Genomic DNA, 18418 nt, shown 5'->3' on the forward strand with positions numbered 1-18418 from the left:
GTGAAACTGCTGAAAAATCTATTAAAAAAAACTGAAATTCCGGGTGTGAACAGTACCCGTGAACAGTGATTTTTTTTTTTTCCACCTAAGATTGAAAATTGAAGAAGAAGAAGAAAAAAACTGCTGCCTGTACCAAATATTCTTTTAGTTCGTGCTGTTCCAACAGATTTTGGGAAAGAAATATAAATAATTTTTGGATTAAAGAAAAGAAATTATCCATGGTTCGGCTCTGATACCAAATTTGATGTAGGATGAATAAGAAAGAAAGAAGAAGGAACGGGGAGGAGAAACAGAGAGAAGGGAGAAGAGGAGAAGAAACCAGAGGAAGAGAGGGGAGGGAGAAAACGGCTGCAAGCCACCAAAAAATATTTCAATTCTAATTCATCATCAACTGTCTCAAATGAGAAACAAAACAAAAATAAATAGCAGAACACAAACCCTAAAGAGAAGGGTTTGGGCCAAACCCACTAAACAAGCCCAATAACGAAAACATAAACAATAGTCCAAATAAAATATAACTAATAGTCCAAATAGAAAATAAATAATAAATGGATGTCCGCATCAAAAACTCACGGTGAAGCAAATACATAAATAATCTGATAATTGTCTGAAGCGCTATCTTGTGGCTTCCAGATATCATAAAGAGATGAAAATGAAGTATAAGAGAGATCTATAAGCATATTCAATTGCACTAAATATTTTAGCAAACTACTATCAAAACAAAAAATTTCGCAAGCTCATCACTGCAGAAAAAATAATTATGTTACAAAGAAATGAAATCTGTGTATAATAAGTGACGGTAACATGTAATATGCACCAAAATTGTATCAATTTTGGAAAAGTAATTGTGTGAGTAACAATCACTATAAACAAAGGTTTGGAGTCTTGATAGGACATACTACAAGGATGATTGTTCTTTACTGTCATTAATCCTAAAGAATGCACACGAGAGGTCAACCTCTTCACTCAAAATTTAGGAACAGCCAAAGCATCCACGAATAGAGAAAAAACTTGAATCTGCAAGTTTTGGCTCAGGCTCAAGTATTTTGCGAGGAAGATGCTTAAAGAATGCTTTCACGGCTCCATTAATCCCGTTTTCATTTTCCATTGCCCTTGCAAGTTCAACTGCATTCTCCTTGACCTGCATATTGTCTCTTCAGTTTATATTCAATTCAAAGTATCCTCACCTTTTTTTTATACATAATAAACATGTTTTATTGAGCTTCAAAATAAGTAAAATTTTACGGTAACTTTTGGTTTCAAAACATGTTTGGATATGTTACTTTTTTTATTATTGCTTCTTAAAGAAAATTTAACTTAATTTGAAAGTAACTGACTTCACTGTTACTAATTTCATTTAATTTCAATACTGATCTATAAAAAGGCTTATTTAATCTTGTAAGCAAACTTTTTAATTCCAACCTTGATCTTTAAAAAAATATTAAAAAAAAAAAATTTATTTTAAACTTGTAAGTGGACTTTTAAAGCTTAGGCAAACCAACTCATTGTGCCCAGCTAATACATAAAAATACTTCTGCTATCCTTTCCCATTATAAAACAACATCCAAGAGATATGGAAAAAAGGGGAAAAGAAATCTCTTGACAAGAACAAAAACACACGTTGCAGGAACTATAATTGAAATTTTCACACATTCTTCACAGGAGAAATACTGTAAAAGAACAAATGCAAGCACTTCTCGCATCGCTTTAGCAACTGCAACATAAGAATGCAAAAAGAAAAAAAGTGAAATATGATACCTTGGGATCCAGCATGAATCTAATTGCATCAACCAACTTCTGAAGCGAAAATTGGTCAACTGGAATTGGTGGAGGACCTACGCCTCTAGCATGGACTCTTTCTCCCCAAAATGGTTGGTCACCGAAAAATGGGACAATAGTTGTTGGGCACTGTATTGCAATGAAAAGTTAAAATCAAGAAGTATTTAAGATCAAAAACACAAAAGATAGAAGATGTATCCTTACCGCTGCCTTAAGACCAGCGGCTGTTGTTCCAGCACCACCATGGTGCACCTGGAAACAAGAGAAATCATCTCTTATAGCTAAAAAAACACTCCAGATTTCAACATTTGCATAAGACATTAACCTTTCAACAGACAAATACAAGACCTAACCCCAAAAACCCCCACGCCCACCCCAAAAATGAAAAAAACGCAGGGAAACAAAACCATAAGCTTCAGAGTTTCACCACTTCTCGTACCAGAGTAAGGAGTGTGTGCTGGATATGTCAAAATGAAAAGACACAGGTAATGGCAGTAATAGAAGAACTTTGCAAGATACAAGCATTAATACTTCCAGAAGCACAAAAGATTCGATACAGATATTCTCCAACTACTCTTTGATAAAGAACATGGATATATTAGAAATGGATCCAGGTGATCACAGTAGCTGATCGACATAAAGTGATAAATACAATTGTCAGTAAACAATCAAAATTGGCTAGTGTCATGCAGTCATATAAAACCAACCCACATATGTTAACGCACCTACTCCAAATCATTGAGTTAAAACCCAGAAATTATCTGAAATTGACTGGACGGTTGTCCACAACAAATATACTAGGCAATGAGTGAAATTATAACCCACGTGACTTATAAGACATAATATCCAATCAAAAGCAATGTCCTCACGCAAAAGCATCATTCACCCAATACAACATACCTTGGACGCACAACAGATGTTGAATTGAAAAATAAATAAATAAATAAAATCTGAGGACATAGAATATCGGGGGTAAGCAAAAATCATCGTGAAAATGAAGTTACATCTATTTTCATTAGATGATAAAATGCAAAGTGCAGGCACTCGTGTTTAAACTGTTCGTGTGTTCATTTAGTAAAAATTATTGGAACACACTCGGGAAGGGTCATCTTCCCACCATTTCTTGGCCCGAAGAAACTTCTCATTATTTAATTTGCTTCTACCTGAGAAACATTTCCTTCATTATTTTCCCATTATTCAAACAGTGTCTCGAGTAATCGTGTTGAGAACCATCACTTTGTAGACGCCAAATTCATATATTGCTTTGAAATCCGAGTCTGTGCCATAATGTGCATACATACTTCACTTCCCTTGTGTCATGACAACCAAGAAAATCATAAGAAAAAAATGTATATTATGTGATGCAGTAGTAGATACACAATCTTTGAAATGCTATAACCAATGCTGTTTGGCACAGGCAGGCAGAATTTTGGTAAAAACCAGATCTTTATTATGCAATTCCTTTATTCAAAAAACTCCAAAACTGCAGATAATCCACTAATTGTATCGGTTGAGATTTTGGATCTCCTTGTTCTTGCTCCCTTGGAATAAATGTTATCTAGGCCTTTAGCAGAAACTGCTCAAAGATAGTTTGGTCCCTGACATGATGTATTCATTTATACAAGTTCTCACAAAGTTAATAACTCAAGCTAACTCATGTCTAAAGTGGAAAATTTGCATGTAACTGAGAAGTGAGAACAACCTTAAAATTCTAGCATAAATCAAAATTTAAAAAAAAAAATGGAACATTACATATATGGGTTAATGACATTCCACAAGAGAACAAACAAATTCAGATGGGCTCAAGCTCAACCTTTTAAAACCAAATCATGCTTCACTTTCCAATAGACCAGAAGCAACAACTGAAAATAAGAAGGCTCACCACAGCAGAGCATTGCAAGAAAAGCCAATCATGAGGGCAGTTATCCAGCAGATATACGAAGTCCTTTGGTTCTGCCACTGAGAAGAAGCTTTATCGTAATATATACAGTAACCTTTGATGGGCTTACAAAAAAATAAGTATATATAACAAGAAAGCATATAAAAAAGTGGAACAGATCAAAGAAGGAAAAAAGAAACTTACAGTTGCCAAGTCCACCCCAGCCTTTGTTGATGATCCCCCTCTGTTTAGTTTTTTCTAAAGCTTGAACAATTATTTGTGTCATTTTCTCTGGGTCTTGAACAGGCTAAGATATAGGAATTAAGTAAAAGTTAGGGGTGATTACTGTGTTCTTGGAAACAGAAGTCAAGTCAGGGAAGCTCGAGAGAACGGATGCCATTCTAACACTTAGTTAAAATAAATAACTTGAAATGATGAAATAAAGGGTGAAAACGCAAATTGTACACAAAATGACAAACTATAAGATAAACACGATTTTAAGTGAAGAGTGAAAACCAAAGAGAGTAGGAACACAAAGACAATGATAAAAAGTGATGCATCACATGCACATACAACATAATAATAAACATCATTTATTTTACTCAATTTTTTTTAAATTTCAAAACAAATGTAGTTCAATTTTTATTAATATATACTTCAACATAAATAGTCATACCGAAAAAAAAAATTAGAAGGAAACAGGAGAAAGCTACCGCAAAGGTTACTCTTTCTTTCTTTGGGGAAGACGGGATCAAATACATATAAGAGAGCCCGAGAAACTTACGAGACTGCCAAACCCAATATAGATAGGCTTTGGACCAGCATTAAGCCAGTTTTTAAGTGACTCGGGAGGTTCATAATTTGTTGCGAGATCAAGGAAGCAAAATCCAACCACATCAACCTTATTTCCCCAATCTGCCAAACAAGATATTGTTTAGTGTCACTGGTAACCATGTAATCTGATAATGCCTGTGGAAAATGAAACAGGACTCACAAGCTGTAACACTTACGAATAATTTACTTTATGGTTTAATAATAACATCCAGCTGTTTCAATGGAACAAGTGCTCAAATCTTATTAACAGATTATTCCGAGAAAGAGAACTATCATGTTAACAAACTACCTTTTGGTTTAGGGACAAGATGAGGACTCCAAATGTATCCATGTGGAATATCCGACTCTGAAACTTGCTGACCACTCAAATATGAAACTGGTCGTAGCTTCAGCTTCTTTTTCCTAACATCATTTATCATGTCCCGTATTCCTAGCCAAATCAGTGAGTCAACAATCTGATACGATAGCTGCATGATTGATGCAAGAAATATGTCATGTATGGTAAAATGCAATTAGTGAAACCCCAGTTTTATGGATGAGGAAAAAGGTACTATCTCTTTTTTTCCATTTCAAGTTGGGGTTTCTTTGAGGAGAGGGGGGAAGCAAGGATGATCAGATAATGCAAAATTTTAAATAACAGTATCATGAGGAAATGCAAAAAGAACCGCTTAGCAAACTCACTCTATATCCAGAAGATTGCTTTACACGGGACAACGGATGAGGAAATTCACTAGTTGGCCTGGCAGAAAAAGCTTTAACATGGAATCATTTGGTTTCACCATTTAACAAGATAATAAGTTGAGTGACATGAAGAAAAATTTTGCATATCTTTGCCAAACTAAAAAGAATAAAATACATCTTTCCAAGTCAAAAGATCCAGAGAAGACTTACGTCCATGGCATAGTGAAAAATATATGAATTGGCACTTTCAATGCCTCAGCAACATGTGTATGCCCTGCAAAGGTTCTACTCTAGGTTAGTACCAAGATCCATTCTTTTGTATTGCAATAGATACAATTAAGGAAAACGACTTTTGCATAACAAGACTTTTAAGATCACAGATTAGACAATCTACGAGCCATGATACACACAGAACAATCGTACTAGAACTGAAAAGATTAGTAAGGCATAAGGTGGAAGAGTTTATAGCTTGAAAATTGGGAAATGGCCATATATCATTCTGGGACGATCAACAGACTGGAAACTCTTCATTGGCTGTAGCACAAGCACATGCACATCTGCAAGGCTCAACTGCACAGGTTTCTGAATTTTGGGGACAAGGAGAATGGGGCATTGCCAAACTATTAATGGATAACAAAATAGGAGAGAAAGGATCAGATATACTGGATACAATCTATTAATGGCAAGTTTCCTGTAAAATCTTGCTGGGAGGAAATCAGAAATTGAAAAACCCATTCAACATCCTTTAAATTCCTGTATCACATAGCCAGTTTATGACATTGTGCAACAAAGATATCAAATTTCCTTGGCATCACGATACTGCTGCCACTATATATGCTATGGATCCTATGGACCACGAGAAATGACAGAAATGAGAAAATTTAGGTTCATACCAATGCTACCAACGAGGATAACTTGGAGAATAAAAGACTTAATTAAGCTGCTCGTAAAGGCTGGGTTGCAACCGAAAAGTAATTGGAAAGGGGATGAAAGCATTGCAAGTCAGTATGGCAAAGGATACCAATCCCTATTCCAAAGATAATCCGTTAGCACATACCACCTTAAGGAACATATAAGCTAAACATAGATGGTGACACTACAAGTCATCACTAGGCCAAGCAGCAGGAGGTAGGATAGTGAGAAGTCTTGATGGTCAGCAGATTTTTGCTTTCCATTATCCTACAGTAGCTGCAATAGCTTCAAGACTGAGGTAAAGGCTCTTCATGAAGGCCTTACTATAAGAAAGATAAAGCAACTAACATCATCAGAGGTGGAAGTGGACTCATTAAGCTTAGCTAAAATTATAAGGACTAAGCAGAAGGGCCATTAGGAAACAGTATATTTATGGACAGCATTAGAATAATGTTTCTGGAAATTAGGGGAAACAATGCGTCTCGAGAGAAGCCAAGCAAAGCAGCAAATATGTGCGCAAACAGGGGGTTCTAGATTAGAGAAAACACCGTGGTAGAAATCAACGAAATAGATGGTGGGTAGCGGCAAAGGTATCTGTAAACTGACAGACTTGGCATAACCTACTTATGTATATCAAAAGAGAAGGCACGAGTCAATGTATCACTAAGGTACCGGGAAAGAAATTGATATGGAGATCATTATGATATATATTCAGATCAACCACATGAATGTATATCGTGAATTTGTCTCAGTTTGATATAAGCATGCTTGAGGAAGTGAGAAGATTGTTGCTCAATTAGCAGAAAGGCATCAACTTACAGAATTGGATTCAACATATCCTCCACTTTGGCTGCAAATTCTTCCAGAGCTAGTGCAGAATCTTTTAAGTAAAAAGGAAAGCCACTCAAAGAATCAAGACGAGAGAGAGGGAGAGAGGGGGAGAAAGAGATTCTAACCATATGCTGGGGGATTTGCAATAATTGCATCAGATTTGAAAGGAATCCCAGAATCAATGTCCGGCTCTTTGCATGCTGGAAGTAGAGAATTTATTATTTCCTTCATTTGATTTCTCTGTATAGGTATTTCTGAAGGACCTGAAGGCAAAAACCCCTTGTTTTTAACCATGTCTGCAGAAAAGAGGATTAAAGTCGTTAGTCAATTGATTCATTCATTTGAGGGGGAAAATACATTAGTAAGTAGATAAAAAACCTAATTTGGCAACTATATCAAAATGTAACTTCACTACAAACAAATAGCTGGTGTCTTTGAGCACGAAATTGGAACATGATACACAAAATGCACACATCATGTACATTAGAAGGTTTGTCATAGAAATGTCAGGAATTGTAATGAGGCATTGACAGCATATTCTGAATCAAGTTACACCCAACAGATTATACAGCAAGTTTCATGCATCTAATCTATTCCTTACTTGTAGAGTACAAGCATCAAATTTCAAACAATAAAATCCAGCTGGAGTAACAAATTTTAATAATGAGAGACACTTGTAAAGATACAGTCAGTTGCAAGACAAATATAAACATCAAATGCATACATTCGGCAAGAACTTTTGGATCACCACCAAGAGGATAAAATTCCAACCCAGCAGTCAAGACAAACTCTTTGAAATTTGAATGAGTCGCCAGTCTAACACGATGCCCATAATCCTGCAGCCAACCATCCTCATCAACAACTTTATATAGAACCCCAAAGCAGAAGCTTAATCAAAAAATGAGTTAGATGTTACTGAATTTCTCAAGATTTATTTGGGATCTAACATTTCAAACCAAATCCCGTGGAACAAATAAGCTATTATAAGACAAGTTCCAGCTGAATACAACAAGAATTTGTTCTCAGATTTCAAAATCATCCAATAAAGAAAAACTATCTTGATAACTCCCATGCCAGAGGAACTTATACCAGTAAAGTCTATATAAACACTTCGACAAAAATCCATTCTTTGTCCACTAGAATCTGAATAAATTTATTCAGATCACCTTGGAAATTGTATGCTGACCAGACAAAGAAAATAAGAGATTTACAACATGTATGTTTGACCAGCAGACTTACTAAAGGTCATTAAAAAATACAGAGGAACAAAGTCCACTGGGGTCTCTTAAAACAAAAAATAAAAAAAATCCTAGCATTCGCTCTTTACTATGGTATCAACTGGAAGGGACTTTCATGGCAGGGAAAAAACAACAATCTAAAGTGGATATGGACTCAAAAACAACACAACAGTTGCAGTCAAGTCAACATTAGCTTTTCTGCATGGCAGAATAGCAAGGAAATTTTGAGAGAGAGGTGATAATTTGCATCCATCCTGAGCACTGGAACCAGCATAGTATGGTTACTAATGGAGATCTAGCACACATGTGAGACCCCTAATTCTAATCAAAATTTTTGTCGGGTTTATTAACTTTAAAATACAATTTTAGATTCAGGCGGTTAAAAGTGCCTCATTTGTCACAATTTTCGAAAGCAACTGGAAGAAAATGCTGGGCTAGAAATCTAAACAATAGCTTTTAATGTAAAAGTATTCTCTTCCTTTCTGTGCTTTATAGTTTCTTTCACCTTTCTAATTTAACAGGAAGGTGTTTTAAAAACTGAAGGTTTGTTCAAGGATTATTGCTAGTAAAATGAATCCAGGCTTGTCAATTGAAATAAAAGTACCTGTAGTCGTTTGCCAATAGCAACAAATGGTTGTACATCCCCACGAGTCCCAACAATGAGCATTACAATTTGCATTGGAGGAATATATTGAAGCTCTGTTGCATCAAGAGGTTCATCATCAAGTTCACTATATACATTATCTTGACCAATTCCAACCGTTTGAGGTCCAACATCTCCCGGAACTTCAAATTCTACAGTACCATCATGCTTGACAGTAGCAATTCTCTTCAACAATTTGAGCTGCAGTGTTTTAAATATTTAACAACATCCCAGGCATGTAAGTACAATGAAAGATTAGCCGTCTAAAAGTGCTCTGTAATGATGAAATTATATTAGATAGTATATCCAGAATCAATACAAGATTAGATTACAAATTTTTAAAAGGTGATTTGACACTAAAGTATGAATTGTGTAACATGAAAAAAGGAAGCTGATTCTTTGTTGTTTTTGTAAGCATTGGCCATATTAATGTTCAGATGAAAAGAAAGCATAAAAAACAAAAACAAAAGCACCTGCTTCCATCTTGCCTAGTACATGCATATCTGAAGTTTTGCCTACAAATACAGAAACTGGAATGCAATACATCTAGTGTAACCAAATGTCATGCCAGTAAAAGGTTTCCATAGATAATGCCATGCTCCATGAGAAAAGCATTTAAACTGCAGAATTATTTTTTCAGAAACTAGAGGTAACAGGTGCAACTTGATTAACAATGGGACTACATCCTTATCTTTTTACTTTTGTATGAATTAATCTTACTAACTTATCCTAAATTAGGGAACTTCTTAAATATTTTTTGGTAATGATATGACTTCAATAAATGAGATAAATGGGGGAATAAACTGAAGTTACAAGAAACACTTCAAGACTCAAGGCTTTAGATTAAGTAGAATTAAGACCGAATAGATGGCATGTTCTTTCATTATAGTGGGGAATCAGGAGACAACAGAGTCAAGATGCAGGACTGTGTTCCCCAAAAAATGAAATTTCTTTACCTGTTAGGTTCAACTATTAATAAGGAAAGAAAAATCAAAGCGGGTGAATGCATATAATTAAAGTGGGTAGCTGGGAATAGCAAACTGATATGGTAATCTATGATGTACCGACACGGACATGTGTGTTCAACAAACAACATGCCAACTCGTGATTTCTCAAAAAAGTAAAAACTCACATCGCAGATGCGTTGATTAAATTTTTTAAAATTATTTATTTATATAGCCCTTGTTTGCTAGGGATTAAAATCTAGATTTTAATCTAAATCAAAGTCAACAATTAATTTTAGCTATATATTTTATAAGATCCACAACTTTCAGACACACATTTCATTAACTTTTATCAAAATTTACTAAATCTAATTTTAATCCCTACCAAACAGGGACATAGTATGAATTTAGTTTTATACTTACCCTAATTGAAGTATCCATGCAACACAAATGGTGATTAATGGAATTTGAAGATAAAGATATATTGGATATTTACATGAGTGGTCATATTACAGAATAGATGGGCTGTTATTTTGTAATAGTGGGGAACGAGGAGATAACAGAGTTAAGACACCCCTGTTTTCTAGGTTCAACTACTAATAAGGATTGAAAAGTCGAAGAGGGTCAAATGCATGCCCTTAAAGTGGGTGATGGAAATGGTTACCTGATATTGTGATCAGATACTTTATGAGTGGTCATACTACAAATGGGTGAAATATGCTATACAAAAATTAATTTGGTGGTGGGAGAAATGAGACTAAAATTAGGGGAAGGTCCAAGTGGATGGTTAAGGAATGTCTCTGATAGACCCAGTTAAGCTATTCATAAAAGCTCCTACTGAAAAAAAGTTAGTCAAGGTAGAGACATATCAAAATCAATAAGGTATTTTATTTCATTCTTCCATAACAGAAGACTCCAGATCAAACATTACAGGGAAAATGATTCTCACAGATAATTTCATGGAGAATAATCTTAACGTGTTGTTGTTTTCAGGATACACTAAGCTATCACAAAGAGATTATCAAAGAGAATTGCAGCAACCACTACCAAAAGCAATGACTGCACCGTGTTGAAAATGAAAAGACTAAGACCCCGTTTGGAATTGTTCTGATTGTCAAATAATTACAGCTATTTTAGACATTTACTTCAGAAAAATGATTATAAAAGAATCTGTACCATCTCTACTAGCAGATTTTGAGAAATGGCAAAAGGGTAGCTTTTTTCAGCTTTTAGCTTATCAAATTATCCATCATTAAGAAGATCAATATTAACCCTCATGAATAGAATCAATACCTTTCTTGTTCCAAGTTTGTCAATATTCTACATGTATTAGTATTCCACAATAATAAAGCTTCCTCCTCCATTCATGCTAAAAACTTTCTTCTATTTTCCTTTTCTTAACCGTTGATGGATTAAAATTCAGGGTAGAATTTAATAGATGTCATTGTTTGAATTTTATTAATTTTGATATTTAATAGATATTATTTTCTCCTTTATAAATAACTATGTTGATATTATCATAGATAAATGTCTAATAATATTACATGTTATAATTATCAATGATAATAATACATAAACACATAATTATAAACAACTCTGAAACAAAAGTTCATTAGATACTTAAATGATTCTTCCTGTAATTGCTTCTTTCTTCATCATAGCTAAACTTATTTTCTTAAATTCTACAATAATACTAAATCAAGCCTAAAGAGAACATATGTGAGAATCTTTTACCTTCTGCTGGACAGTGATTTTTTCATCATAAATTTGTGCAGCGTCTTCGGCCAATACAACATTATGTCTCTGCTTATCAGTTCTTGATCGTTCCAACTTCACTTCACTTGGAACTGGTTCTAATATATCAAAACGCATGATTGCGGGAGGCGTTGTATTCACTCTGGAAAAACTCCCTCCTCCACTCCCTAACATGCGAAATAACCAAATTATAAACTACAACCATTTCAAATCAAGAAAATCAATTTAAATTAACTAAAAACACTTCCAAGAACTTCACATAATTACTCCACCAGTAAACCATAACAAATTCTCAAACATAAAAACCATCAATACTCAATATCTTTTTCTCTTCCAAACTCCATTTACTAACGCTAATTATAAATTTCACAATTTCAAATTTTCCAAGAAATTTAAACTGTGAAATCATGAGAAGCAAATCATCCAACTACAGCCACCCAAATCAATAAATTCCATTTAAATTAACTGAAAACACTTCCTATAATTTCACAATCATCAGACAGTGTTACTCCATCCTAAACAAATACATTATCATACATAAACTTTTCAAAATTCAAAATTGCCTTCTCTTATAGCCCCAATTACTAACACTACCAATCATAAATTTCAATATTTCAAATTTCCCAAGAAACTGACGGTAATCATCCGCACCTGAAAGCTTACTGCCTAAATTAGAAATTGGAGCAGGATCACCACCACCACCATCATCAACGTTACTAGACTTCAACTCCTGACTATCCGAAGACGAGCTAGCTTCATTAGCCTTCATCGGCGGCTCCACCGTCGCCGTAGAACTCTTTCGTCTATCCATCAAGATCTACAGAAACTTCCAGAACTCAATTCTTTTTTGCATATACATACAGTATTGAATATATACAGTTAGAGAGAGAGGAAGTAAACGAGTACCACGTTCTAGAGAGAGGTTGAAGGAGATGCTAGAAAAGTAATGGGATTTTGAGCAGAAGATCGTAGTCGTCGCTGAAAGGCCCGGCCCGTTTAATATTCGTTAGGGGTACTTCGGTAATTCACTCGAGCAAGATACTGTGCAGGATTTTCTTGTGGCGACAGTGTGTAGGGGTGAAGACTTTCACGGAAAAACATTTTAACGAGTTTTATGCAAAGACTTTCTGATATTAATTTGTCTAATTTTTTACAGCCGCGAAATAGTAAAATCAATAAGAATTAGGAAATTTAATTAATAACAATTTGCAGTATGTTTAACCAAAGTTTTTTCTCGTTTAATACGAAGAGTTTCAAGATAATTGTGTGCATATTTCGCATATTTTATTTTATGATATTGCAAATATTTTAATTTCATGTCAAATTTCATAAAAATATTTATCGCAGGAATATTGACTTGTAATAAATTTGTATAATTACACACGATGCAAGAGAAAAAATTAACACCCCCTTCGCCACGCGAGTAAATTATTCAAATGGTCATTAAACTTTGCAAAAGGTTTACACGGGATCACTGGACTTTAAAAATTATCCAATTTATCACTGAACTTTGCAAAAGGTTTTCACGGGGTCGTTGAACTTTAAAAATCATTCCATTCATCACGAAACTTTGTAAAAAGTTTTTACGAGATCATTGAATTTTGCAAAAGATTTCTCTTCAGTGACCTCTGGGAAATCTTTTACAAAGTTCAGTGATAAATTAGATAATTTTTAAAGTTTAATGATCTCGTGAAAACATTTTGCAAAGTTCAGTGACGAATTAGATGATTTCTAAAGTTCAATGACCTCGTAAAAACCTTTTACAAATTTCATTGACCATTTGGGTAATTCACTTCCCCCACCCTCTTGGTATTTCTTTAGTCCCTGCTTGACAACCATTGAACTCATTTTTAAATATTTTGTACGTAAACTCAAAGTTTTTGCCTATTTTTTAATCATATATTTTTCAAAAAATCATTATTTCAAAACTCATTTTACCCAAAGAGCTGTGTTACCTGCAAAGGCCCTTTTCCACATGGTCTGTACAGATGCACACACATAGGGTCCACATGTGGGGTCCACCCCCCATGTGATAGCCCCTGTATAAAATGACATGTGCGGGGAGCTTTTTTCTTACCCAAAAGTCAAAACCTCATTTTAATGGTTTCTCAAACTTAATTGGATTCTGTTTAACCCAATAATGAAAGTTCTAAGGAAATTGAATAACAAAACTTTGCAAGAAAATATTTAGAAAAATCTATGAAAATAGAATCAGGTCTAAACAAGCGAATCGGTATTTTATAAACAATCACAAGTTTCATGTTATACGCAGCATCTACTAAAAAAATATACTCGATTACTGTGGAGTTGATGAAAATTGATTAGCTCACTAAAGGGTTGCATGACAAAACTTTGGACGTATTTTGATAAATATGCCTGTGATCAATAGGCTGCATAACATTTAGAACTGAAATGAAGTTGCCCTGCAATGAAAATTCTAGACTTTAAAAAATGTTTGTTGAGATGAAATGAGCAAAGTATCCCATCGTGCACAATACTTCGTATCAAGCATGTCCTTGAAGTCTTTCACTATGGCATGCATCTTTATCGAGTCATTCACCAAGTATCTGACTATTGGATCAAAATGAAAGACGCTTAGTATTGAATACTGAAAATATCATGTGAACGGAATACAAAGTATTTAACAAGGTTCAACAATGATCGGACATTATATCCAACAGAAGATAAAACATTTACATATTTCTGGGGTTAAGCCACAGAAACTAAACAAACCAGCAGCAATTATTTTCACCCTATTCCTATTGAAGGAACAACCTGCAAACAAATTCTAGAATGTCATTCCATTCTCCCCAATCCATCATATTATGTCCCTGAGTTGATTGAGTTTCTGAAACTTCATTCCTTGCTCGTCTAGAATCCTCCTTGTCAAGAGGGAACCTGTGCATTATCAAAAAAATGGTGGAAAACATCAAACAGTGTCTTTTTTTTCTTTGGTCCAAGAAAGTATTTATTCTTGTCTAGAAACAATGAGAAACAATGAGGGGGTCTACCAAATCCTTCTGCCAGTAAACTATGGTTGATCTTCATCTGATCGAGCACGTGTCAGCCGTCGACGTCTTCTGGGGTTTGGAGGAACATCTTCATCAATATTGCTTAATATGTTCTGGTCCAGCTCATCATCACCATCCTCGTCTTCATCATCTTCATCGTCATCTTGAAGGCCCAATAAATTCTCACCCCACAAATAACGGCGCCTAGAAAAGGTTCCGGTTGGGCGCCTATGCCTTGCCAAAGCTCTTGACCTGCCACCCCTTAGCTCCCCTCCTGATTCCATTGAGCTAATCATCTGAAACAAAAAGAAGGTGCTTAACCACCGGCCACCTTCACCTCCACCTCTTTCCCTTTCACCCAATGACCTATCTCCATTCTCAATTACATAGTCGCCGAATACTACTGCACCTGGCATGGCTGAGTGAATGGCACTAACAATATCACTGTATTCTCTTTGGTCTTCAAGGTGTCGCCAGGCTTGTTGTCTTGATGGGTCAACATCTGCAGGACGAACGGTTGGATGAATTCTTCTAGCATGCCGACGTAGCTCCCTATAGTTACCAAGAAACGAGCAAGATTCATGAGAGCAACTTCGAGACTTCAGGTTGAGGTACTTTCTGGCCTCTTCAACAACTTTCCAGTCCAAAACACTCCCACGACACAAAGGGCAACTCAAATTTGATATAGGTTCTGATTTCTCCATATTAGTTTCCCCACGTTCAAGCTCAAGCATTCCCCATAATGTTCCTTCTTGTTCTTCAAAGTTAGAATTTTCATCTTGGGTGCTTCCAGATCCACCAGGCAGACCCATGGTTGCTGCAGTGTTACTTATGGTCTGAATGTGATTTGTATCCTCCCCAGTCAAGTCACCTGCAGTTCTTGAGTCCAAGCTTTCCTTGTTTTCTTCTCCAAGCTTTCTGAATCGGTCCAAGCAATTTGAATGCCTATAACTAGTGTCACATATGTATGATCGACATCCCTTATCATGGGAACTGCAAATGAGAAGAACAGCATTGTGTGGGTGGTCCATGCATATGGGGCATGAAGCTTCATCCCATTCCTTGTACAAAGCAGACAAATCTGCATCATCTTTTGACAAGCTTCGTTTTCTACTCGCCATCTATGTGCAATGTGATATGTTACTATAATTGAAATCATTAGAATACTAGTCATTCCACTAAGTTGCAAAGAAAATAAATCAAAGGGACTTTAATTTATAAAATGACAGCAAAAAATTATATCTGCATTCACGTTCAACCAGACAAATCTAACACAAGAAAACCATCCTGGAAGAAAAAAACTGTTAAAGTATCCCAAAAAGCATGCCACCCAACACCTACAAAAAGAGAAAAATGAAATGCTCCACAAGACCATTTGCTGATTGTTTGTGTGTGCTCTCGCATGCAGGGAGAGATTAATTCATTCAAGTTAAATATAAGCTAAGAGTGTCAAGTTATCTGCGTCAAGGGTACGAATTAACAAGCAAGGGAAGGAAGAAACACGCTATCAATCACTACAATTCGGCAATTACCAGCAGAAAAAACTTCTTAAAAAAATCATCAAACCATTCATAACTACTTCCAAATAGCTACAACATGTGACTAGCCCCATTTACATGTCCCATCCCCACCCTAAAAATTCACCTTTCCCCTCTTTTGCAGATCAAAGACTCTTATATTTGCGAATCTATTGACCAGGAAAGTCCTGGAAATTCTTAATGCCCTATATACCTCTGGCTAATCACCTTTTGACCATAAAGAAAGAAAGGCTGTCTATGTTTAATTGAGAAGATGTCTGAAAAAGGCCAAGGCCAAAACCATAAAATGTTTTTAAAAATCCAATGTCGAAAAAGAGGATTACACAGTTCCAAGACCTATTGGAAAGGCAGGAACGAAGTTGAAAGTAACTCCAAACACCTTGTCGCTCCATCACACTAATCAAGCACCATGTTGTGTTCAAGCTACCTTTTTTACCAGGCTTTACAATTCGGAAACAGAACCATGACTGCAATTTGAATTACAAGTTCCTATTTACTGCTAAACGTCATTTCATGTTCTACAAATTATATCTCTGATGATATCCTCTAAGATCATATGAAGCTTTTCAAACAAAAATGATCAAATGTTTTAAAAGACTTCAGCAAATATTTTGTTACCTGGTCACTCACATCTACCATATTTCTTCATCACACTCCACGCACTGTAAAAAATGGCCATGCATTTACTTTTAGACAGACTTACCTTGATCTTAAAGGAGAAGTCATGCAGTAACTCCCAGATATATAGGTGCACCATGGAACAGTTAAAATTCCCCAAAACAATCTGCTATAAATGGACACGATAATGCAAAACTGGTTCTCACTCCCCCTTTCCAACCTGACGTGCAATTTAAAAGTGACTAGGAAGAACCACAAAGTACCCACCGACAGAGTCACATAAGTTATGATGTCATTCACACAAAAAGAAAGGCAATTCAACATGACATAACATAGACAAATAAAAATCCATGTTCAGGTAACAAGCAATCGTAATGTATCAAGCAAAAAACCACACGATTTTATCACTCATTGTATTTTACTCACCACGAAAGGGTTGTGAGATTTTCTCCCTTACGTCAAATTCTGAATCTTATAAACACTGGCTCGGACTTAGCAAATGAAAAAATTACAGTATCTTTACTCAACTTTATAGCATATTGGCTGGCAACTCGTCAGCAGCATGTAATAAGTAAATTTCAGTAATGCCTATAATCTTGAAGTAATAAGGCCTCAAATAAAGAAGTATTGATTAATTCTTCAGCCACAGTCATCAATGAGTCCCACAACCTGCAGTTGTATTGTGGAACAGAAAATGGTCATTAACATAAAATCAAACAAAATAAGGAGCGTTGTACAGAATTTGATAGACAACCGAAGCAACAAAAATGACCGAAAATCCAAAACACGGCAACATTAAATCTCACATTGAAGCATTAAAAAGCTTTATTCTAACACTGAATAACAACATAAACATGATTGCCACAAAACCCTCTTATCAACAGAAGGATGTGCATCTGACATTCAAAAATGCAGAATCCATAGGATTCAAAATCATCAGAAAAATGATGAGCCCAAGAAGCCTTTCCTAGTAAAAGTCCAGCACCCGATTAAAAAGTATCTTAACTATATTGCATAGAATCATAAAGCACACACCAAAGCCTCACATGCTCACCAATTTTCAAAAATAAAATCTTCAGCCAGAACACCGTATAAATCACAAAGAAAATATCTTAATCCCAATTAAATGGAAAAAATAAAAATAAATAAAATCAAACGCTTCAAGAGAAAAGATCCCTTTAAAATCTAAGAACCCCCAACGCCCCTTTCAAATGATATTCGCCTCCCTGATCCTCGTCCTAATAGATCAAAAAGATCCCTCCTCCATCTATACATCAACGAACACATACATGCCCGGGTACACACGTACGAGAATCCGCAGTAACTCGAACCAATATACGATCAAATTAGGGTATAATTAATTAAAATTTCCACAGAAAAAAATAAATCGAAGGCTCGGAATTACAATTAGGAGAAATTAGAGATGGTTCTGGCGTTTGTCATTTGACTGATTGATTGAATTTGCTATAAACCTTTGGAGGAATTTACAAGATACCGACGGTAACAGTAGATTGAAAAATGGACAAAAGTTAATGTGGGGTTTCAACTAGCAAAGATTATATATACAGAAGTGAAAAATTGCTCTTTAATTTATTTAATGCAAATTCGAAAATGGTGGAATTCTTTTACCTTTTAGTGTTCCATTTTCATTTCATTTTGGCGAAGTTCAAAATTTGTAATTTACAGTGGAAAGAAAGTGAAATTTAAAGGCAGCAATTAGGGTAAAAATCATCAAAGAACTCACAACCATTCAAA

At 35.3% G+C, this 18418-nt stretch overlaps 2 protein-coding genes across 10 annotated transcripts; both read right to left on the reverse strand.

The window, feature by feature from the left end:
- Positions 1-717: 717 nt before the first annotated feature.
- On the reverse strand, positions 718-12583 carry LOC111371633 (sterol 3-beta-glucosyltransferase UGT80A2-like). 2 transcript variants are annotated; one of them, XM_022993708.1, is made up of 15 exons: positions 12403-12583; positions 12148-12313; positions 11476-11663; positions 8759-8998; positions 7641-7752; positions 7042-7212; positions 5384-5447; positions 5174-5231; positions 4782-4959; positions 4443-4573; positions 3863-3965; positions 3662-3738; positions 1984-2031; positions 1759-1908; positions 718-1141 (listed from the first exon to the last, which is right to left on the reverse strand). In XM_022993708.1, exons 2-15 carry the CDS (start codon positions 12305-12307, stop codon positions 974-976), a joined length of 1848 nt encoding a protein of 615 aa, XP_022849476.1. In that variant the 5' UTR covers positions 12308-12313; positions 12403-12583; the 3' UTR covers positions 718-973. The 2 variants fall into 2 exon arrangements, with proteins under 2 accessions (XP_022849476.1, XP_022849477.1); XM_022993709.1 differs by having other exon boundaries at positions 12148-12582.
- A 1487-nt stretch (positions 12584-14070) lies between these two features.
- Positions 14071-18400, reverse strand: LOC111371634. 8 transcript variants are annotated; one of them, XM_022993713.1, is made up of 4 exons: positions 18293-18400; positions 17192-17332; positions 14508-15628; positions 14071-14394 (listed from the first exon to the last, which is right to left on the reverse strand). In XM_022993713.1, exons 2-3 carry the CDS (start codon positions 17225-17227, stop codon positions 14528-14530), a joined length of 1137 nt encoding a protein of 378 aa, XP_022849481.1. In that variant the 5' UTR covers positions 17228-17332; positions 18293-18400; the 3' UTR covers positions 14071-14394; positions 14508-14527. The 8 variants fall into 8 exon arrangements, with proteins under 8 accessions (XP_022849481.1, XP_022849479.1, XP_022849484.1 ...); XM_022993711.1 differs by lacking the exon at positions 18293-18400 and adding an exon at positions 18069-18226; XM_022993716.1 differs by lacking the exon at positions 18293-18400 and adding an exon at positions 18069-18224 and having other exon boundaries at positions 17090-17332.
- Positions 18401-18418: the final 18 nt, after the last annotated feature.

Source organism: Olea europaea, chromosome 22 (genome assembly GCF_002742605.1).
Source record: "Olea europaea var. sylvestris chromosome 22, O_europaea_v1, whole genome shotgun sequence".
Taxonomy (NCBI): domain Eukaryota; kingdom Viridiplantae; phylum Streptophyta; class Magnoliopsida; order Lamiales; family Oleaceae; genus Olea; species Olea europaea.

What these genes read in the sequence shown, in the direction of transcription:
- LOC111371633 (XM_022993708.1), bottom strand. Translation starts at nt 12,307, where the DNA reads ATGGATAGACGAAAGAGTTCTACGGCGACGGTGGAGCCGCCGATGAAG. An exon ending in CCGCTGGTCTTAAGGCAGCG is followed by an intron (nt 1,909 to 1,983) that starts GTAAGGATACAT and finishes ATTGCAATACAG; the next exon opens with TGCCCAACAACTATTGTCCC. An exon ending in GATTCATGCTGGATCCCAAG is followed by an intron (nt 1,142 to 1,758) that starts GTATCATATTTC and finishes GACAATATGCAG; the next exon opens with GTCAAGGAGAATGCAGTTGA.
- LOC111371634 (XM_022993713.1), bottom strand. Translation starts at nt 17,227, where the DNA reads ATGCTGCTGACGAGTTGCCAGCCAATATGCTATAAA. An exon ending in GCCAGCCAATATGCTATAAA is followed by an intron (nt 15,629 to 17,191) that starts GTTGAGTAAAGA and finishes CATTGCACATAG; the next exon opens with ATGGCGAGTAGAAAACGAAG.